The 23,261-nt window shown below is 41.0% G+C and overlaps 1 protein-coding gene across 1 annotated transcript; it reads left to right on the top strand.

The window, feature by feature from the left end:
* The first annotated feature begins 564 nt into the window (after window positions 1-564).
* Window positions 565-22,201, top strand: slc25a25b (solute carrier family 25 member 25b). The gene is made up of 10 exons (XM_041959679.1): window positions 565-1,420; window positions 10,203-10,329; window positions 10,654-10,741; window positions 12,012-12,123; window positions 13,337-13,495; window positions 13,625-13,777; window positions 13,864-13,971; window positions 14,465-14,632; window positions 14,708-14,858; window positions 17,833-22,201. The coding sequence occupies exons 1-10, from the start codon at window positions 1,067-1,069 to the stop codon at window positions 18,015-18,017; spliced, it is 1,605 nt and encodes a 534-aa protein (XP_041815613.1). The 5' UTR covers window positions 565-1,066; the 3' UTR covers window positions 18,018-22,201.
* The last annotated feature ends 1,060 nt before the right edge of the window (window positions 22,202-23,261 follow it).

Raw genomic sequence — 23,261 nt, 5'->3', positions numbered from 1 at the left:
ATCACCCAATAAGCAGAAGACAGCCAGTGTGTCTGTGCCTCCACAGCAGACAAACAGTGCCTCATCAGTGTCTCCACAGAAAGTGCTTTCCCCTCTGTCACCCCCCCCCCCCCCCCATTAATTCTGCTGTGAAGTTTACTAAAATTTGAAAGCAAAAAAGAAAGCGAAATAATCCTCTACCAGTAAAATATACCGAAGCAGGACTTTAATTTTATTTTTCATACTATTTGTATATGGTGTACTTTGGCTTCTATAGTTTTTTAAGTTTGTATATATTTCTTTACCTATTGTTGATTTTATTTTGTACTTTTTTTATTATCTATTTGTTCTACTTGTTCTAATTTTCTACCTCTCCTTTTATTCTGCTGAGAATTGTCCCGGCATGGCATCAATAGAGTCTCATCTTGTGTTGAAACATGAAACGCTTGACTTGCAGTCACTTCCAAAAACGTCAGCCATCACTCAGGCAGTAAAAACCCGGACCTCTGATGTAGTCTCGCTGTAATCTCGCGCTGTGCAGCGAGACTTCAGACGCACCCGGTCGCCGGTGCTAATTCTTCTGAACTCGGCGAGTGAACGGCTCCAATATACTGGAATAAACATCTTATCCATAACGGTCTGTCAAACAGGACACTTGTTTTGGTGATGTACGACATACGAGCTCCGTAAAAACTCTAACGGTCGACGCTGTGAAGATTTTAATAGACGCTCAAGGCGTTGACAGCTCAGGATCTTTATCCTATCACCGCTCCTCGTTTCACCGGCATCTAACTCTAACATTGAGGTTACGTCGAAAACAAACGTAGCTAGCTCAGCTAATTTACCAAGTGGAATAAGTGAGTAGACCCATTTTCATCTCAAGTCAACTTCAAGTGTGTGTTGGTGGTTGAAAGGCCACCAACACGTAGAAGTTAACCGGCAGCTGGTAGTTTTGCTCTCTGTACCGGCTGGAATGGAGGGACATATGACGTGGTAGCGCTCGGCATACAGCAGTGGCCTGTCGTCTCTTTGGCTTGGCTCTCAGCCGGTTGACACTGTAGCTAGAAGAGTACTAAACAGGTCTCCGATGCACCAGCAGGATTCGCTGATGCCTCCCTTGTTCAGTGATGTATTGTGCCAGTGCCGGTCCGCCGAGACCCACCCAGGTGTCGACCCGGGTGGCGGATGCGGACACGCCGAGGACCCCTCCTCAGCCTCCCCATCTGAACCGGTCACCAGACAGCCCGTGGCCGGTGACTGGCGCACGGACCCCGGCCGGTCAGCGCATCCATGTGACATCTGTGGAGGACCTGAGCAGGAGCACAGACTGAAAGTGCTGTTCCAAGTCCTGGATGTGAACGGTGATGGGGGCATTTGTGTCAATGACCTGACCATTGGCTTGAAGAAATTAGGGGTCCATCGCACTGAACATGAGCTCATGGTAAGTAGACACTGCCTTATTTCATCTCCAGCATGTGAGGCGCTGAGCTTATGTGTTATTTTTCCTGTCTTGTGTTGCTGTCCCTATTTCTGTTTTAACATGTATAAATGAACTGAAAATTGAAATGTTATAGGAAGATAACACAGTGCATAATTATATAACAAAATATGTATATGCATGTAATTTATTGAGCAAGGTAGATAAGTAACAGCAAGGCAACGGGAAAAACAGCACAACAGCTGGGAAAGCACCAAAACATTGGTTTTGGTTTAAAAGTGAAAGTTTATTTTACTTGTCTAGGATCGCCCCTTTTCAAGGGGATTTCTCCTGAACGGCAGTGGATGATGCATATTTGACTTTATACTGTATACACATCACGCAGCAGTTGTGGTAGCTACTGCTTGCAGAAATAGTAACTGAATAAGGGAGTCCCATCTGACCTCATTTGATGTCTGCACTTGAAGTAGATCAGAGGTGTGGAAATTCTTGCTTCTCTGGAAATTTCTGTCTTTGTTTGCTGAGGATAGTCACATTATCTCAGCGCATTATAATGCATTAGTGCATTATTATCTCAGCGGCTGAACAAGGTGTTGGTGCCAGGCATAGTGTTAGCAAATGAGAAATGCAGTTGCCCTCCTGGTATTTTCACTCAACGTGTGTTTAACAGTGAGTGATGCTGGAGGAAAATGGACAGATATGTCCAAACTGACAGCCCTTGCCAAGCTACAGGTAGAGAAATAACAGCAGTTGTCTAGAAGTTAGCTTCTGAACACACACATAGTTCATAGTCCTGTCACCTAAGAAGCATGATGAACATGTTGATGAATGTGTAAATAGGGTACAGTTTGCTAACAAGTGTGTCAGCTGTTGTGTTCACAGATTGTTTCTGCTACCCCCAAGTGGCAGATTTAATGACACACATTAGTCAGTCAGTCTGACAAGATTAGTTTTTAAACAAAGTTGTAAATTTTTTGTATGAATTCACAGTTTGATGCCGTGAAGACCAAGCAGATGACATAGCTTGTAGCGTAATTTTACAAGCGTGTTGTGTGTGGTGCTCTGCCACTGTGGACCGTTGAATGTTGCATAGTCATACATGTGATGCACACCCCTTCCAGCAAAAACAGCATAACACTAGTATAGTAAACTGTAACACTTCCTCTTTCTATCATACAGTGTGTATGAAGGGTGAGTTCAAAATGAGATAAGTGACCTTTCTTCATGAAGAAGAATTTACAGGCCACCCTCCCTACTCGCTGATAAAATAGCGCTGACTCACTTTTAGTCAGTAAACGGCAGACCACAGCTTGTAAAACCTACAGTCAAAGGACACAGCTGCTCACTGCCGACCAGTCGAGATGATGGACGACAAACAAAAGTCCATTTGGAGAAAAGTCATTAGTGTAGACATTGTGTACACGACACGGGCATTGGACTGGAGAGTACTATAGTTTTAAACACAAATACAAGGTCACAGAGAAAAAACATAATCCACAATATATTATATTTTTGCAGTAAGGCATACATATTTCTGTCTTCTACTGTAGTAAGATATAATAATATAAATAATGACAATAATAGTAATAGTAATATAAAATAATATCTTGTATTTTAATAGTTAGGCAAATTAGCAGCCAAACAGTAACAGTAAAACCAGGTCTTGTAAATTATATTGTGGTCTGAGTTGTACAGCCATTACATTTTTGAAAGCCACTTCATGGTTTGGTTTTGACCTATTTACTGAGCATAGTTGAATGCAGACATATGTTTACAGTATCATAGACCACTGCAGTTGACGTTTTGGGTCTGTTCACTAACATTTCTACTTCCAAATAATGAATTCTGGGTCATGTAGAAAAACTGGGAAATAGTTTACTCCTGAATGCTTGGTTCACTTAACCCACTGGACTGTTGCCGCACTCCCAGTTAACAGCAGTTAAATTGGTGATTAAGTTATTATTATAACCAAGAGTAAAAAGTCAGGCCTTCATGACCATGAACACACACACTGTAGTTTATTTTGACTCAATCCCACATGCACCCTCCTGCTGCTTCAAACACACACTAGAGCAACAAATGTGGTGACCAGCTGACCAGAAAGAGTCTTTTCGACACTGAAATGATATATTTGTTAGGTATTTTTTAAATGTTTATTTCTTCAGTGGGAACCAGTGGTCTTGGAGCTGAGAGCCACAGACAGGGTAGGGAAGTCTTTAGAGGTAGACTAACACACTGCTGGTTTTGGTCTTTTCACAAGATTTGTTAATAGTAAGGAAGAAATTGAATAATGCCAGCCTTATCCTTCAATGAGTGGAGACTTATCTGTGCCAAAATATAAAAATCCCTCATGCAGGTGGGGAGAGAGAGTAGTTAGTAGTTAGTATATTAGTGTTTGGGAATAGGGACATCTTGCATTTTTAATGGTGGGTTTACTGTAATTAAGAGAGCTCCTGTTTCTGTCAATAACCAAAACATTGAACAGTAAAACAGGACTGCAGAAAACAGCTAGAGGTGATGAGGATTTTATGGAGAGATGGACCTACTTTGCTGCGTCACACTGTAGTTTTCCCAGCAGGAGGAACCCAGTACATTGAGAAGTAAAATGCGGCGGAGCTCGGTTGCCGGGTGGATGTGATCGCCGGCAGAATGCTGACGGTGTGTTTGCAATGACTCAGAGGGAGTGCAGAAGGACAGTGAGGGAGGAGGGAGGCATCACTCAGCAGATTCTTTGCTGTGAGGAAGGTGCAACTGAGGGGAAACCCTGAGCTTCACCCTACCCCCTCCTTCTGCTTTGGCTGACAAATGAAGGCATAAATTAATTTCCATGCTGCTATCCTTCCTCCATTGGCTGGGGGGCTTGTTCCATGGCTCGACAGTCGGACCTGCCAGTATGGGCTACTGTGATTGGTCGGGCTCGGCTGCAGTGAGGATGCAGGTTTCTGGAGGCTTTCTCTGCTGCATTTCTCTGGCTGCTGATACTGAAGCTGGCTAAGTGGCAAATCCTGCCTGTCTGCCGCTACTGCCATCATTTTTTCATTCTCAACAACATGAGATATTTACAGTGTGAAATTCTAGGTTTGATAAATCGAGAACTAATCGTTTCTCAGAACTTGTATGGCAAGAGTTAGTTTGGAGCATCGTTTCATCATGCTGCATTTGATGCCTATGGACCCGAGCCTGGAGGTCTGCGAGGTGAAGTGATTTTAATGAGAAAAAGATCTGGTAAGAAGACGAGACATGGAGACACTGAACTTGAGCAGTAAAATGGAAGAAAGTGGAGGAGCCCTCTCTGCAGTCCCACGTCATTCTCAGATGACCTTTCTACACTTGATCTGCTAATTCAACACTTTGCTTTCCACAAACAGACACATTTAAGTGTTGTTGTGTTTGAGTGGTGGGAAGTCACCCAGTCACACTGTGAGCCCCAGTTTTCGGATGCTGCATTACATGATGAGTTTGCTGTGCCAGAGATTTTTTAGCATGACTCAGTGTAAGCCTGCTGAAACTCCGCTGCAAGGGGAGAAAGAGACTGAGGCTACTGGGAACTGCAGAGAGGTGCAAGCTGGTGTCCATGAAAAGACTGCACACTCCACCGACAGTAAAGAAAGCAGCAGAAGTAATGTTACTCCAAAGAAGACCACAGTATTAATCATGGTGGCACCACCTACGGATCTTCAACAGGTAGGATAAAGCAGGTGGCTGTATTCTCTTGTCCCGCTTACAGTAACATTGTAGATCAGGGATGGGGAACCTTTTTCCTATCAAGGCCCTTTTCAATTTTTAGAACACCCTTTGTTAACAACCATTTTTCAGAGGGGTGGCACACAGGAGGCTGTCTCTGGTGATGATGAGATGATGATGATGCTAGTGGCAGCTGGTTTTCCAGGTATGGGTCATTTGATCTGGAGTGGAACTGAGTCTTTGAAAGAGTCAGTTTGAAAAGAGCTGCTCTCAGTAACAGGTCGTTGCTTTGCAGCTCAATGATTTCATGTTGTTGTTTGTCAGACACATCAGCTGGTTCCACATCAAACAGCATAGCAAATATGTTCAGTTCCTTTAGTTTACTTTTCGTGTCCTGAATCTCTCGCCATGTGCCTGAAGGAATTTTCACACTCAGCAGCAGTTCCAGATGTCAGAGCAGATGTCATTGCTGTTTAACCTGTAGGGACAGCAGGAGAACATTTGAGTGGGCAGATGTAGGTAGCTTTCAACTACATCTCACTTGCAGGATAATTACTGTTAGGTGATCTACTGATCGATTTTCTAATGAGGTCTAGAAGTAACCGTTTCACTTCAGTTAAGTACAGTTGGGCAGGATGCACTGCTACGCCACTACACAGCGAGCGAGTGGACGTGTTGATGACATGGAGTGTAGCTGCTTTGTGCTTTTTTCTTTTCTTACCTGGTATATTGCTTTTCACTCTTTTATTGAAACTGCAGATATGTTCAAATACCTGTAGAATTGATATCAATGCATAAGCAGCCATCATTGTACATGAGTCCTCCTCCTCAGGCTCTACCCAGGCGCCACCCCTCGCCTAACTCAAACTCAGTATTTTCAGTAAGTGAGAGGGCAGGCAGCACGATGTAATCTAGCTGTGATTTGTTAAGCAGGACTGCTTATCACATTGTCACCTGAGAGCAACGGTTGGTGGTGGTAATGCACCTTTATTGCCTCTCTGTTCCTCCTTTTTGGAAACTTAAAGTTTCCCTCCTAAAAAAACTTGTACGTGCAATGTACCGTGACAGATGATTTTGGCCATATCGCCCACACCTAGATTAGTACCAGCAACAGGTATCAGGTGATCAAACCTGACATTTACTCTTTAGTTCTCCAAAAAACTTCTCCATCACTCAAAGTTACAGAAAATTAGCATTCAATTATATTTGGCATGTTGACTTCAGCATCTCGTGCAAAACCCCACTGTGTTGTAAGTACAGCCTTATAGAACCACTAAGCCATAGGCTCTCATTCTGGTTAACATCTATTTACTCAGTGTCGGTTCTCTGAGCTCAAAGATCTTTTCCAGGAACACACTGCTCCTCACTCAGACATTTACACTTGGATGCCCACAAGTTCAACCACACTGATTGTTTGGGAACTGAGCAACTCCACTGGAGGAGGTGGAGGAGTGCCTTGCTTAAGGGTACTGTACCCCGATTGTGAGAATGCTCTTGAGCTAAGGAGGGTTAAGCACTGCTTTTTCACTTCACCCAAAAGAATTTTTGTTCCACTCTGGAGATTAAACAGGAGCTTGATATGTTTGCCCTTCTATTTGCAGTGTGTTTAGAACGCTATTTGTGATCATTGTTGCCTTTTATCTCTTTCCAGAATGACTGCATTTTCCTTGTCAAGGTTTGCTGCTTGCTGCTATAAAGACCTTTTCTGTTACTTCAGCAGGGTTTCATCAGTTCTGAAGAGTGTTCAATACAGATCTGGAAACGTGCAGTTGCTAGCTGTGTATTTGACGTCCTATAATTTAGTATGCCAAAAGTGGCTGATAAATGTATTTTGATCGTGTTAAGTCCATTAGCTCATAATAGTTTTTTCACTGCAGTCATGGCACAACTGCAAGCAACAGATAATACTGAACCTGTTTGCTACCTACAACACACAAATACTTCTGTGTCAAAGAGATGTTAAAGATGTCGACTCTCCACCAGTCTTTGCCCACATGACCACTCATGTTCGAGATTGATGTGGTTGAACGTTGCCCTGTCAGTTGTTAGCCATTATGTTCATTCTGTCTTAGATACTGTACACGGTTGAGCAGCTTTGGTCAAACCATCTCATAAAAGCTGCCTAGTTTGCATATTGTTTCTGTGACTCTGCATGAAATATGATAACTGAACTTCTTGAATGCTTTTCTTTAAATGGTTATGGTCACTAATTTAATCTCATGGCATTACACTTGTATGTTTTTTAAAAAAATGTGGTGCACCATTCAGCTGCTTTACTCGTTGGTCCGCTCACTAACAGCAGAGAACCATGTCAGTATTACTGCTTACAGTGTTGATCTTCAGTGTCCAGTTATTTACTGAGTAGTGTCGGAGTGCTAAACGTCCTGTTCATTTCTCATCATTGCATTGCCATAGTTTAAAAAAAGTGTACTTTCAACTGTAACTTAAGCTGGACGATTTCCGAAGAGGGTTAGGGTTAGGGTTAGGGTTATTGCAGTTGGATATTGCAGTCATAGGCTTGGCTGTGTTTCATTTTTTGGGGCGTAACGACTCAGTTAGCAATTGACTACAAGGCAAACAAAGGTTTGTTGCTTTGTCAACTTCTTCTCTGCCTTGAAGATTGCTATTTTCCATCTTTCATATTTACACTCTTAAAAAGTGATTTGAGTGTCTTTTGAAGTGTATTACCTATGCTTGAGAGATTTCCTCAGTGCTCATAGAAAATGATGGAGTCCCTTGTTCACTGTGAGATGTATTTACCATGTTAACAGCTGATGATCCAATAGGAGGCAGGCTGGAGTCCTGGTGGGCAGGTGCGGAGCGCTTTCTATGCTTTATATCTGTGCTGTGATGACACTGTTTTTCAGGAATATTCCACAAAGAGGAAACAGTCTGCCTTCTATATAGCCTATTTACTTCTTAGTAGAGGAAAATGTGTCTGTGTGTCTATGTCCCCGTGTCCAATGTGGACCACAATGAATTTGAGTATTTTGAATCAAATGGATTACCATCTGGAACAGAGTCAGTATTCAAGCTGAGTTTATTTATCCCTTCGCAAGAATTGATGACATACCGAATGTGGAAGGTATGTATCAAGGACAACATGCTTTGCTCTCATTCTAATTCTGTCATTTAAGATTTTTCGTTATTTGCTGAATTGGGGGCACAGTTGACTTGACACGTTGTGTAGGTGATCAGTCTCAGTGCATTAATGGTCTAGCCTCTCTTTAACAACTGTCTTTGTCAAATGATTCTCTCATGTAGTGTTTATTAGAGGTGGCTTTTCAAATTCTGACTGAAATGCTTCCTATTGAAGTATATTTTTAAATATGCCACTGTGTATTTGCGTAATAATTTCTACTCATAGTTGTCAAGGATCAAATGCTTTCCCAATGAGAGCAATATATACAAATTAGGCTATTTTTAGTAAAGTAGTTCATCTTATTTATCATGTGTTGTTGTTGATTAGTTCAATAGAATTAAAAGCAATAGTGATGTTACCTGGAAAATTGCATTGTCTTGCCGTTGGAAACTCCTTTTCATTTATAAGAAAGTCACTATGCTATAATTCTTTAGTTTAGGCATATTACTGTAAGTCAGGGCTTGTAAAGTACTATGCACTATCCAGAGGACCACTTTATGAAATGTGACTAAATAGTGGTGTCTGTGAAGCAGTATATCAGTGTACACTATTGCACCCCTCTGTGTTGTTTTGGATGGCTTCACAAGATGTTGATGTTCAAGTTCTATAGATACAGACTTCAATTAAGTACTCGGTTGTTCCAGTGCACCCGCTGAGTCTTGCAGCTGATGGACCACTCCACATTATATGAACAGACAGGTTTAAAGAAAGGACAAATAATTGACATATTTTGCATTATGGCCAGCCACTCAGTGAAGCATGTCAGTGTTAGACGTTTTTCACTGTAGTTTTTCCAGATTCCAGGTAGCTTTTGGTTTCTCTTCATATCCCTACACCACGAAAATCAACTTAAATAACGTGTACATTTATACAAGTACAGTACTGGTACTTAAGTATAATTTTGAGCTACTTTACTTATTACCTGAAAATCTGAGTATGATATGGTATGCTATTTTGATATAGATTAAACTATCCAAAAGTATATAATGCAGGCAGCTTAATGCATCAAAAGTAAGACCTGCAACTAATAATTAATTTTATTGTAAATCTGTTTATTTGATTAACTGATGAATAATTTTGTCTGTAAAATGTTAGAAAATGGTAAAAAAAAAAAAAAAATGCCAAGGAGTCCAAGGCGACATAACATAAAATGTTATGTCATATGGTCATAAAATGTGTTGTTCAACAGTCTGAACTCCAAAGCTATTCATACTACTGCAGTTGCATTACCAGGTAAAAACATGTAAAAATGCTGGTCTAATCCTGTAGGTAGTTGTTTTCCTGCTATATAATTAATTGTAAAAACACATCCAGTCCCTCAGACAGTGGCCAATGGACTGGTCTCCATCCTGTGGTTCACATGCTTGAATTTTTTTCTCATGCTCAGTCGGTTTTGCACGCTTGCTTGCAGAGCAATGTATCACTTAGGTGCATCTGGTGAGAGACAAACATGTAGATTTCCTCCCTGGCCTGCAGACCCAACTGTTCCTTCCCTCAGGTAGCCATTTCCTGCCAGTGGGTGTATATTCATGTTTCAGCTGACTCTTAATTCCTTGTAGAAATCCTTCCAGTTGGCTTGACGGGCTGTATTGGCAGAAAGTGCCGTGGACTGTTCAGATGCTGAATAACCTGATATGTGTGATGGCTGTAAAGTGGTCTAAACTGCAGGCTGAGTCAACAGTGCACAGATGGTAGGAGATGGTGGAAGCTTCCTCACTCTGACCTCTGCTGCTGTTTGTCACATCACTCTGTCCACAAAGCAATATGGCTGTCTTTAATGACAGCGGTGAATGAGTTCAGGTTCATATCCTTTACAGATAATGTTGTTGTGTATACAGCTAATGCATCATGCTTGCTGAATATACTAAAATGAACAACATTGTTATTATATGTACATTGAGTGTGTTTCTCAATGGACACATTCCTCATAGGTTTCTCCTATCTCTTCTCTCCTTACAGAAAATAGTGAAAGCAGGAGACAAAGACCTGGACGGACAGTTAGACTTTGAGGAGTTTGTTCATTATCTCAGAGACCATGAGAAGAAACTCCGGCTGGTCTTCAAGAGTCTGGACAAGAAGAACGATGGTAAGCAATCTAGTGACTTTTCAAGTCTGCTGAGACGGAATAAAGGAGAATGTTCTAAAAGCAGCAGCGGCAGTGATATCTTGACTAACCCTAGTCTGGGTTACAACCCAAATAAACTCTGGATCCTACAATTCCCATAATGCAATTAACAACATCTTTTTGTAAGACATGCTTCTCCAGAGTTTGGAAAACATTGTACTGTACAACTGTGTTTACAGGCTGAGTGTTGCTCACTCTGACTTGTGAAGTGACCTGTATGTATAAAATCAGTGGAATTCACCTTTAATTAATAAACACAGTGTCTAATCTGTCTCGGTGGTGCAGGGCGGATAGACTCACAAGAAATCATGCAGTCTCTGCGCGACCTGGGAGTGAACATCTCTGAGGAACAGGCTGATAAGATTCTCAAGAGGTGAGAGTGATGCTGTCATCCACAGTCTCTAACACACTTCAATCCCTTTCTGTGTGTGTGTGTGTGTCTGTGATGTCTCCCACCTTTTCCATTCTTTAATATATGTCACATTTTGATGCATGTGGTTGCATTCAGGGGAGCTACTGTACCCCCTCCTAACTACTGCAGGCAACAGTCAGGTGACAGCTGGGCCAGTTTTTGTCATATCTGGTGATGAAGTTAAAGGGGCATTCTTTTCTTTAGCCTCTTCAGACATCTTTTTACATAAAGGCGTAATGTCTGAATAAACAAGTCTGAGTCACTTATAGTCCTGATCCTAATCTTACAAGGTAAGATTATTTCTGTGTTAAATGTAAGTCCTGTTCCACCTTTTTAAGAGCGCTGTAGAAAACGTATCCCTTCATTATCATCTCCTTTGCCTACATTATGGAGGAGATTCCCCTAATGTTAGGCGAGTTTATACTTTCACTGTGAAGATCAAGAGAAAAATCTCTCATCATACATGCCAGCTGCATTAATAAATAAATAAATGTCCAGCAAAATGCTGTGAATAACACATATAAGCAAATGTAAGGCCTTTAACTCAGCATCTTGTCATTCAGTGATCATGTATTGGGAGACATTATGAAATAAGTAGCAGACCTCTCTAATAAATGATGAAGTGAATGAAAATATTTAGCTGAGAATACATTTACCTAATGGCCTCATTATGTCTGAATGACAGATGCATTGAGCCAGAAATGCTCCATGTGTGAAAACGGCTTCAGTCCACTCAGCCATGGGGCCTGTCACTACTCATTGAAATATCTGTTTGTTCTATTTATGTAGCAGCAAGTGGCTCATGTTGTTATGGCTCATTGTGATCCTTGTCTAGTTCTTCTAACCTCCTGTCTGTGTTTCTGTCTGTCTCTTCTTCTCTCTGGCTGGTCTCAGAATAAGGAGGGGCCATATCTGGGCCCCTATCTTGTAGTAAGTAGTAGATTCTACAGTCTGTTTGCTAAGCTAGTACAGCACCGATCACCATTGCATAATTCAGTTGCCAGCTGCTTTTTTATTCAGTGATTTCAAATGAAAAGTTCAAGAAATATCACATTGATATGATAATATGGTGACTCAGTTGTGGCACAAAGTGAAGCATCCTGCTATAACAGAATGCACATGAACTTATGAAGGAAACCAAATGAACAAACGTCACCATTATTGAGAAGTAACAGAGCATGTGACCACATTTCTAACAGTCTGTATCCCCTGTGTTATTGTTCATCCCCAGCATGGATAAAAATGGCACGATGACAATTGACTGGAATGAGTGGCGGGATTACCACCTCCTGCATCCAGCAGACAACATTCCTGAGATCATCCTGCACTGGAAACATTCCACGGTACACACTCAGAATCTCAGCCTTTCTACAAACATTATTTTTCTGGCACAGTGCTTAAGACACAGGAAGCTGACATGTTCAGCACGATTCCTACAGTGTTAAGGTGAAATGATGAGAATACCACAGAAATGTTAACATCAGGAATTGGAAATGTTTAGCTAAGAAAGGAGCATATTCAAGCCATTTAGTCACTTAAGAGTAATGCATATAGAGCTGTGTTGAGTTTATTTTGTCTAATAGCAAGAAAGTTTTGTGACAAAGTGATACGTTGCTATAACCAGCAAACTGAATAATTGGTACCTTGTAATAAGGAGGAATTGTCATAGTAAGATGAAATATATCTTGTTATGGCATTAAAAATTGCTCAGTTTCATTTATAACAAGTAAAACTTCTTGTTATAAAGGGAAACTGAGCAATTTTCTTGTCAGCAATACACAGCCATTACGTTTAATATGAAACTGTTTTTATTCTTTTCAAATTCCTTTTGTATTATGTTTTTATATGTTTTAAAACCTTCAAGAGGACACATTTTCAACTCTGTTATCACAATAATTGGTTGAGTTAAGCCTACTTCAGACAGGATTTATTCTAATATTGCATGCAGCAGTCAGTGACCTTAATCCTGTTCGTGCATGTCAGGTTTTTCACCCATACCTCAGTAATAATTACAGCCACAATTACCTGTTTTCAGGACATTCACTAGTCACCCTGCTTTTGTGTATAGAGCTGCATTCTGTGTTGGTGGGTTTCAGTTTCATCAGCTCAGTGCACAGTTTGAATTCTATGTAGCAGCTGCAGAAACAGGAAAGGATTTTGCTACCTGATAGAGGCCAGCCCATTAATACTCATCAAATAGACCGTCACATTGTCATGTTACAGATGATTCTTTCATGGCGAGTCTGTATTTGTATAACCCAAACTGATTTCATGTGTAGTGAGTGAGTGATAGCAGTCCTGCAGTCATATGTAGCCTACAATTAACAATGTAGCCTTTTTCCAGGCTTCTGAGTTGTCTTTCTGCCTTGTTTAATTAGCCTGTTCTTCAGTTGTGTTTTTACATTTTCGTATGGACAGAGATTTTTTTTAAACAGTTCTTGTGTGAACAGTATTTCTTTCTTTTTGAGAATAAAGGAGGAAAAAGCTAATTTTAAATACCAAAGTACATGTGGTCTGGCATTAGTGTCACCAGGCTGAAACCTGCTTCCTCCTCAGATCTTTGATGTTGGGGAGAGTTTGTTGGTGCCTGATGAGTTCACGGCAGAAGAAAAGAAAACTGGAATGTGGTGGCGACACCTGGTGGCCGGAGGAGGAGCTGGTGCTGTGTCTCGAACATGCACAGCACCTCTGGACAGGCTCAAAGTTCTCATGCAGGTAAAACGCAGCACTCAGCTGAGGAATGAGTATTTTGACAACTGATGGTGTGATTTTCATTCTAGACAAAGTGAACAAAGGGAAGTGAATTAGTGATCACAATGCGTCTGTGTGTCCTGGCCTCCCCAGGTTCACGCCTCCAAGAGCAACAGCATGCGCATCGCTGGGGGCTTCGGCCAGATGATCCGAGAGGGTGGTGTGAGGTCACTGTGGCGAGGCAACGGTATTAACGTCATCAAAATTGCACCTGAGTCTGCTATTAAGTTCATGGCCTATGAACAGGTATGCAGCTCTGACTCCAATAAGCCGTAAATTTCTGTCACATTTCGTGTTGTCGCATAACAATAAAGGATAACCTGTCCTGTCAGATTAAACGATTAATTGGAAGCAACCAGGAGACGCTGGGCATCGCAGAGAGACTGGTGGCAGGCTCTCTAGCTGGAGCGATCGCTCAGAGTAGCATCTACCCCATGGAGGTGAGAGACCACTGCACACAGACAGAATGAAACCATTTTTCAAGACCTTTCTTAAAAAAAACAACTACGAGTAGCCATTAAGATTGTATTCAGTCTGTAAATGTATTGTAGCAATGCATGACTCATTGTTTGTATGCAGATATATCCACGTGGATTCTTATCATCTACTTATCAGTCTTATGACTGACTGCCCATTTTAACTTTCAGCCTTGAACCCATCATGTGAAACTGTACTGTGACCTCTTATCTGGAGGAAACAGACCTTCACACACAGACTCACAGACCTTCAGTCATGCACAAAGTGTGAGCAGGTCATTTATGTAAATGAGGTTCCTGACACACACAGCGTCTTTTCATAGCCAGGATAATGCACGGCAAATGTACGTTAGTCTATGTTTGTTCATTTCTAAAAGATTTTCTGCGAGTCTTGGACAACACAGTGGAGGTTTCTTCCATCTGTCAGGAGGCCTGACACCACTTCTTATCTTCTCAGGTCCTGAAGACACGGTTAGCTCTGCGGAAGACAGGCCAGTACTCAGGCATCTTGGATTGTGCCAAGCATATTTTTCGGAAGGAGGGCGTGGCTGCTTTCTACAAGGGCTATATCCCCAACATGCTGGGCATCATCCCCTATGCTGGCATCGATCTGGCTGTCTATGAGGTGTGTGGTTGTTGTCTCTTTTTGTTTTTTGTTTTTTTAGTCCATTCTGACTCTTTTGCGCTCCTCTTCTCTCAGACTCTGAAGAATTCCTGGCTGCAGCGCTTCGCCATAGACAGTGCTGATCCAGGAGTGTTTGTGCTCCTGGCTTGTGGCACCACCTCCAGCACCTGTGGCCAGCTGTCCAGCTACCCACTCGCCCTGGTCAGGACTCGAATGCAGGCACAAGGTCAGTCACTGCCGAACTCTACTGCACTGTACGGCCGCTGTGTATTACAAGGATGGGAAAATCAAATGATAAGTTTCCCAATAGATTGATTATTCATTAGTCAGACAGTTTATTATATGATTGGGCCTCTTGCAAGAACATTTTTGTATTCTTATCCTAAATCTTTTAGTTTTTTTCGGTGAGACATGTTTGTACAAGTGTTCCAGGTCGGATTCAGCAAAATTTCCAAACAAATTTGTTTCAAATCATTTGAAACTGATGAATGCCACCTGTTCAGAAGGAAGTGCGTGTTCATGCTATTTGATCGTTACTGTAAACAAAGCTCCTGAGGACTATATAAGGCTACTTACCGAAAAAAAATCATGGAATTTTGTCACAGTAATCTTATGTGGGAGTTATGTTCTCCCTCTAAGTTTATATTATTTCATTATTTCCATCTGGAAAGATAAAAACATAGTGACCTTTATTTTCAGGGTAAACTGGCATCCTTTCAGTACCACAGCCTACCTACGCGCATTTTTTTTAGATACCTCCAAATAAGAAATTATATAGGCCTCACTTACCACATCATGAAAACATGCCTGAACATACCATCCTTGACAGCCTTGTTTGCCATAATCCTAACAGTAGGGGTCTGTCTCCTCTCTTTATTCATCCTTGCAGGACCATGTTGTATTGTGTGATGTTGAATTAAGGAAAGCCTGACCACCAGACCACTTAATGAAACCTTGAAGCTGATGTTAGGTTTGTCTGTTTGAGGAGTATGTGTGTTACAGCAAGCTCCGGCATTATTTTCCTCCGTGTGTTCCTCTGGTTGCCATTGGCACGTCACTTCATCAACTCAGATGGCAGCGGTAAACAGCCATGCAACGCCATGAGAGGAGCAACTCCTCTCTCTCCTTGTTACACTGGAGACAATGAGAGTGGTGGTGGCAACTGCTTCCAAAAGCACCTATGCAGTTCTAATGTGAAATGATTTTATTGTGACTTAAACATCCAGATTGATATATCTTTATGAGCTGAGCATGGTGCAAGATGTTTACTAACTTCATGATTCATGCCTCTGGCACTCCAGAAGGCAACAAGTGAGTAGTTTGTGCTTGGTATGGTAGAGTTTCATAGGGCAATTTAAGGCAATTTACTCACTGACTTTGAAGACATTTTTTAACTGAGAAAATTCAAGATTCAAGAGTCTTTATTGTCATTGCGCATGTCAATGAAATTTTCATTGCAACCCCCATGTTAGGAACAGATGGTAAGAAAGATAAGAAGACTAGAAAGAATAAAATTAAGATAACTACAATAAAATAAAATAAACCAACATGCAATAAAAATATTCGTAAAAGCAATTAAAAATATAACAGAATGAAAATATACTAAGGCAATAAAATATACTAAACAATAAACAATAAAATATGGAAATGAAATGTGCAACAGAATAAAATATACAAGCAGAATAAAATATACACAGTGAAATGTACCGACAGAATAAAATATACCAGTGGACAATAAAATATACCAATGGAAATGGAATGTGCCAATATAGTAAAAAAGAATATAACTTAGTTAAGTGTATGTGTGTACCTAAAAGTTAAGTACACAGAAGGTGCAGGTGGAGGTAGAGGTGTAGGTGTAAAGTGCAGTGTGCAGTGGTTCACAGTTCTCACAGTCTCTCACTGCAGTGAGGGGCTGCTGGGGGTGATAGCTCTGACAGCTCTGGGGAAGAAGCTGTCCCTCAGTCTGTTAGTGGTGGTGCCTTCTTCACCAGGCGGGAGGTGTTCATGGACCAGGAGAGATCAGATGTGATGTGGAGGCCCAGGAACCTGATGTTGTCCACACGCTCCACTACTTCTCCGTCCATGAGGAGGGGGCGTGATCCATCTTCCTGGACCTCCTGAAATCCACAATGACCTCCTTGGTCTTCCCTGTGTTCAGCACCAGGTTGTTGGCTGAACACCACTGGGTGAGCTGTTATCTGAGATGAGACCCACTACTGTAGTGTCGTCCGCAAACTTCACGACTGTGTTGGTGGGGTGTATGGCAGCACAGTCATGAGTAAACGTGGTGAAGAGGGCTGGGCTGAGCACACAACCCAGAGGGGATGATGTTGTGTTCCCTATTCTCACCACCTGAGGCCTGTTGGTGAGAAAGTCTCTGATCCAGTGGCACAATGACGGAGGCAGACCCACTGCGTGTAGCTTCAGCGCCAGCTTGTCTGGGATGGTGTTAAAAGCTGAGCTAAAGTCTAATTGTCTTTTTATCAGTGAATTTCCTTAAACCCTAACCCTATAATCCAACTAAAAACAAACAAAGGAAATGAAAGTGACAAGGGCTTCACTCTGTCTTTTTATGCGGTTCTGTCTGTGTGATATGTCTGTTTTCTCTAGCTCATTCAGTACTGATCATGCTTGATGACCCGTGACACACTGTCAGCTCTGTGCACATTGTGCACGCACAGTCATTGCTTGTAGATTTGTGTGCAGTGTTTACGATTCGTGTCATATGCTTATGCTGCCCTCTGTCTTATTTTTATGAGGTTTTGAACTGCCACAGTGTGTAACCACAGTCCCTGCCTGCTCTCACAACATAAGTTCAGTGTGTAGGCATGTGTGTGTACATGTGTGAACCCACGCACCATGTGATATCTTCCTGTCCAACAGCTGAATTGGTTTTACCTTTCTGTTCACCGAAGCTTTCTTTCTGTCATCTTGGCTCGAGCTGAACTAAACACGCCACAGCCTGGCTGAGAGTGAGTTTGGGTGAAAGTGCACCGCTGTAAAGTAAAGGGGTACACTGGATTTATAATACAAGACAAACCGAGAACATGCGAAATGGAATGTGGGGCAATAATTGTTTTGACTCTTGTCTATTATCTTGTTTCATAATCATTGGAAGCCAAAATCATAACTGAAAATAACATTTGCTTGAGTGCTCAGACCTAGGGTTTGATGAGTCCTCCCTTTGTTTTCCTCAGCCACCCTGGAAGGAGGCCCTCAGATGAGCATGACAGGCCTGTTCAGACACATCGTTAGGACTGAGGGGCCCATGGGACTCTACAGAGGCCTTGCACCCAACTTCATGAAGGTCATTCCATCTGTCAGCATCAGCTACGTGGTCTATGAGTACCTCAAAGTGACGCTGGGGGTCCAGTCAAGGTGAAGAGGGCGGCAGAGAGAAGAGATAAAGGCGCCAAAGGTTTTTTGCTTTTCTTTTGAGCTGAAGATTGACTGAGTTTGGCTCTAAGGTACATGCAACTGGCATAATAATAAATTCATAATATTTAAATCAAGTAATCAAATTCCAGGACTTAAAAGATAAACTTGTGATGATGTGAATGAAGACGAATGTAAACTTGAAAGCATCGAGGCTGATGAAGACTTTCTAAATGCTGGAACACTTTATTGAAGAAGTCTGTTATCTGCTCTTATTTAAATCTTTCGTTTAGCATCAACACCTGTTGATCTTTGCTTAGGAGGATGCAAGTTTACATTCAGTTCATTTAAGTGGTGTATTGGTGTACCAGTAGAATGTATCTGCTTGTTTTGGGCACTGACATCGATGTGGCAGGAGCAGTTCTGCTGGAAAAGAAGCTTTGTCTTGAAGGGCTTTGCTAAGGCATATCACAAAGCATTTCCCATGTCTTCCTAATGGAAGACTTGATAACTATTGGTCATCAAAAGTACACTGCACAAAACCGATGTAGATAGAACCTCTGCATGTAATATGCTCCTTAACGTTGATCTAGATGGGACCCACAGCTTTGCTCTGTGTAATAAGGTGATCAATGGTAAAACAAGGCCGAATTAAGTCATGAAATTAGTGAAAATATATTCAACTGCAGCTACTTTTTTATATCTGTAAACATTATTGAGGATTGAGAAACTTGGAGCTTTATTTGTTTGATGGTACATGGTAAGTGGACTGTATATATATGCAGTGCTTTTCTAGTCTTAACGACCAGTATGTTCACTCTGCCCAAAGGTTCGGCCTTCCCATCATCGGCTCTCCAAACCCCCTCAGGCCTTTCCACAGTTTACATGACATTGCCTAAACAAAGGGATGAATCCTGTAATGTGACTCACCCCTTTCCCCCAGTGCCACCCTTATGTTTTTCACCCCACTTCTGTAAGGATCTGTTGTTTGTACCATTCTACACTTCTGTACTGTGGGGTGTAAGAAACATTGGCAAAGTTTTGAAGAGCAGCTGAAAGGGCTTGCTTTGTGTTGGGTTGAACATCATAGTTTTCATTTGAAATGTAAAGCTGAAGATTAAGTCAAACCAGCTGACATAATGCACTTTGATGTCCTCACTGCTAGGATTGGGTCAGTTTGGGGATTTGCTGTTCCAGAGTTCCAGCTTCAACCAGTTTGATTTTATGGACACTAATTCAAGTGTTTGTCATTCTAGAAATATTGTAGCAAACCACACAGAGACAAGAAGAAGATGTAAATGTTGTTAACCTTATCCAACACAGGCTACATGATCTGTCGGAAAATACATCTGTTCAATTCAATTTTAAGTATTTAGTACGTATTGCCAAACCACAACAGAAGTTGTCTCTTTCCATCTACAGCAGGTCAGGACCACACTCTTAATCTACAGAGACACAACAGCTCTCCCATAAGGAAGCACTTCTGTGATCAACAAATGTAAAAGCTGCTTACTTATGGTTGACACTACAAACCAGCACAAAACTGACATTTACCAGCATTAACCGCCATCTTTTGGAACATGAAACAGCAAATAACTTCCATTTGTCCAGCACGAGGCATGCATTATGAGAAATGAAGTGTTATGGAAAACACAGTAACTTGCAGGTTTGACACTTGAAATTTTGATTTTGAACCCATTTTGACATTTTCTCAAGTTGCACTAAGCCAAAGTCTTATTTAATCCATTATTTTGATGTTGAATAAAACCCCACTCAGTTGTCCTGGTTGTGGTGGTGCTACACTCTCATTCATGGGCTCCCACCACCTAGTGGTAAAATTTGACATTCCCGCTCCGGTTTGGTCTTTGGCTCAATATATCAATTGTTTTTTTCTATTGGCCATATTTGATGCAAATGTGCACAGCAGTGAGGAGGATAATGGCACCTTGAATGTCTTTTTGTCACCAGCGATTCACTCGAGTCAGCTGCTTTAAAGACATTCAGTTACGTTCAGTCTGTTGCTGTAGAGAGTGAAGTGTGACCACAAACAGGAAACTACTAACGTGTCCCCTGGTGGGTTCAATGTGTTTATGCTTCTTATTTTAGTGCTGTGATAAAACCGCTGAAAATAACAGTAGCACGTTATTATAAAGGTTATAAGCATTAGCTTGCTTCTGAATAGATATCATTTCTAATGTTCCCCTTCCACAGATTTAACATGAGCCACCAGGTAAAAATAGACTTTGTGACAAGGATTTAAAGGTTAAATTGCTGTCAGTATTTTTTGTTGTTGGGAATCTCAAAGGAGTATTTATAACTGGCTTGTCAGCTCAAGACACTTTCCATTCTTGTACAATGTAAATAAACACTCCTTTAAGTCACAGAGCAGGACATCCAAGCAGAGACGTCTGATACCTGTGTCAGATGATCACAGATTCCCTCGAGTGCCTTGTGTGCCCATCCTCTCTTATGTAAATGTACCTAAACACGAGAAGAGGTGGAGTCTGTGGAGCATTGAATGCACTTTAAGGTACTCTGCTTTAATTCCTGATGTTTATTTATTACTCTATTTATTTATTTTTACAAAAATAGGATGAATGGTTCAATTTGTGTTCTGTTGATTATGCTGAATATGTAATATTGAAATGGGTTTTTGGTTTTAGATTAGTCTGTGGTCTTGGTGAAAAACTGAGGCTCATGGTTTGTTTTTGGGTGATAAGAGTGACTGATGTGGTTTAAAATGAAAAGCCTCAAAGATATGGAACTCCAAAGTGTTTAATACTAAATAATCATGATTATATTGTGTTAAATATATTAAGGAACCAATAATTAGTGAAATACTTGCAGAAAATTCTGAACTCATTCATATGAAAGGTTTTGTCATCGTTCATTTTTTGTTGGATATTGTTTTTATTTAATTATAGATATTTTTATTTCAAATGCTCCTTTTCAAAACTGTTTTTATGTCATGTCAAGTTTTATTACCTAATGTTGCTTTTCAGAATGACACATTTCATTTCCTAACGTCACTTTTCATGACAGCGGTGTTGTCACCGCTGAGCTTAAGAGGCAAAGAGGCATGTGATTGGCTGAAAGGTGGAGGGGACGGTGAGAACACCACAATCATGAAACAGTGATAAAAATTACAAACAAACGGCCAATTTGAAATAAAGAGAGGGGGTTGGAAATGAAAAGTTCTAATACATAAAAATGAAATTGTATAAAACTGAGTTCAATTTTTTAAAATGTAATTATTTAACACTTTTTTCTTTACAAATATTTTGCCTAATTTATGTTCCTATTCATCGTAGAATAATTTATTGATTTGCTGTTGAACACTTTGGGCTCGATACAGAAATCCTGCAGATGACACACATTCTGAGCAGAGAGAGATTCAATCGAAACAGATCTCATCATACTGAATCACGTCTGTGTCGTGGAACGTACTGTAATGTGAGGAGGAGTGTATTCATAAAAGAGCAGCCCCCCCCCCACTCTGCTGATCACACCGACGTGCTGTACAATCTGTATGCGTCTCTGGTCCCACTGCAGTGTCACATGTTGGACTCTCTGCTTGTGACCTTCAGAAAGCTGCTTTTGTCAGCTGCCTTAAGCACCATGTCTGCTTTTGAAATCACACTGTGTCTTTGTAGCAGGTGGAGAAGAGATGATGGGCTTACCTTTGCTCATCTGATCGTTGATCCTTACAGGTTTGGAAGGTAATGTCTCAGTCCATCTCTCTTTGCTCCTATTTCTTTTTGGCTCAGCAACTGTTTATCTAACCCTTCATTGTGATATCATTTTTGCATAATTTGGTGACGTGGAATGATGTCACTATGTGGCTGTATGTAAATGTTTTCCATATTTTGTCCAGTGAAAAATTATGCTCCAATGTCTTAAATGTAGCCCAGACTGTATGGTGTATGGACCAGCAGGCAGTTGAAATGCACACTAACTACTACACTATACAAACTGAAGGCTACAGTGTATATTGGTAAATGGTGGCATAGTTTATGAAGTATATTCAGTATATATGTTTGGATTTTATTATGCTACCTGTATGTGACAGATGCCAGAATGAGTATGTGAGTTCTTATACAATAGTTGTTTGTTTGTAGATGCATCCATTGAAAGAATGCTGCGGTGTTATGCTTGAATATCTCAGCTGTTAAATAAACTAGTTCAGCAGTGTTTCGTTTGGGCTCATTTGATTTTCAACTCTACAACTGAAATCACTCCTGCGTTTCAAATGTTTGTCGTTTGTGTCAGAGTAACAAAAGGCAAACATTTAGACTCATCTTTTATGAAGGCCGTGCTGTTATTGTCCTTTCTCATTCCTGCACTCTTGTCTACAACCCTCTCAGATATCTCAAAGTGATTGATCACCTGGAAAAGACGTTCACCTGAGACTGTAACAGCCAAGTGTCACGTCACGTTTCAGTGGTAGAGGGAGGCAGAATGATAAAGACGAGGAATGAAACGAGTGTCCAGTAGAATTCAAAGTGCAAAAACAATGAGACTCAACAACTTTCAGTTGGTTGTGGATGTGTAGAAGCTAATTGAAGAAGTAGAGGTAGTGGTATTTTCTGTCTTCTGCATGGCTGCTTTCACATAATACTTATGTATCAGTATTGTGAAGGTACTCAACATTAGGACTAATGGATTTCACTTACAGACAATTGTTGCCTTAAGAAGGAAATGCATTTAAGCTGATGTTACACAAAGGTTTACAAAAAGTTTTAAGCTTTGTAAAAATACTTATTACAGATAATGGTGCCGGAAAAGTCAGTGCAAAGACAGAGGAAACCAGAGGAAGGGAGGAGAAGAAAAAAAGGACTATTACGTCAATTCTAAGATTGTTTTTTCCTAGTGTTCTAGAGTTTTTGTTTAAATGTTAAGTTTGAATTGAACATCTACATGAAAGGAACTATTCACAAATCAGGTAGGAGAGCAGGAGAGCAGTTACATCGTCATAAAGTTGTTGTGACCGATGGAAGAAAAAAATCTTTTGATAAAGCTCATAGCATTCCACAAGTTTCTTTTGTGGTGTACTCGCTCTCCCTCTGTAGTCTGGTTTCTCTGTCAGGGATTTCCAAGCTGAACACATACATATGTTTTCTACTGTCATTCATCTACCACTGTCATGATCAACTAGGCGGACCCAAACACCGGACACAGACTGAGTGTGAATGAATAAGAAAAGGTTCATTGGCTGGTTTCAGGGGATGAAGGTGGATGAGGAGGAAATTAA

This window comes from Chelmon rostratus, chromosome 19 (genome assembly GCF_017976325.1).
Source record: "Chelmon rostratus isolate fCheRos1 chromosome 19, fCheRos1.pri, whole genome shotgun sequence".
In the NCBI taxonomy this organism is placed as follows: domain Eukaryota; kingdom Metazoa; phylum Chordata; class Actinopteri; order Chaetodontiformes; family Chaetodontidae; genus Chelmon; species Chelmon rostratus.
The sequence above is the reverse complement of the archived record's forward strand: the minus strand, read 5'-3'. Positions and strand labels throughout refer to the sequence as shown.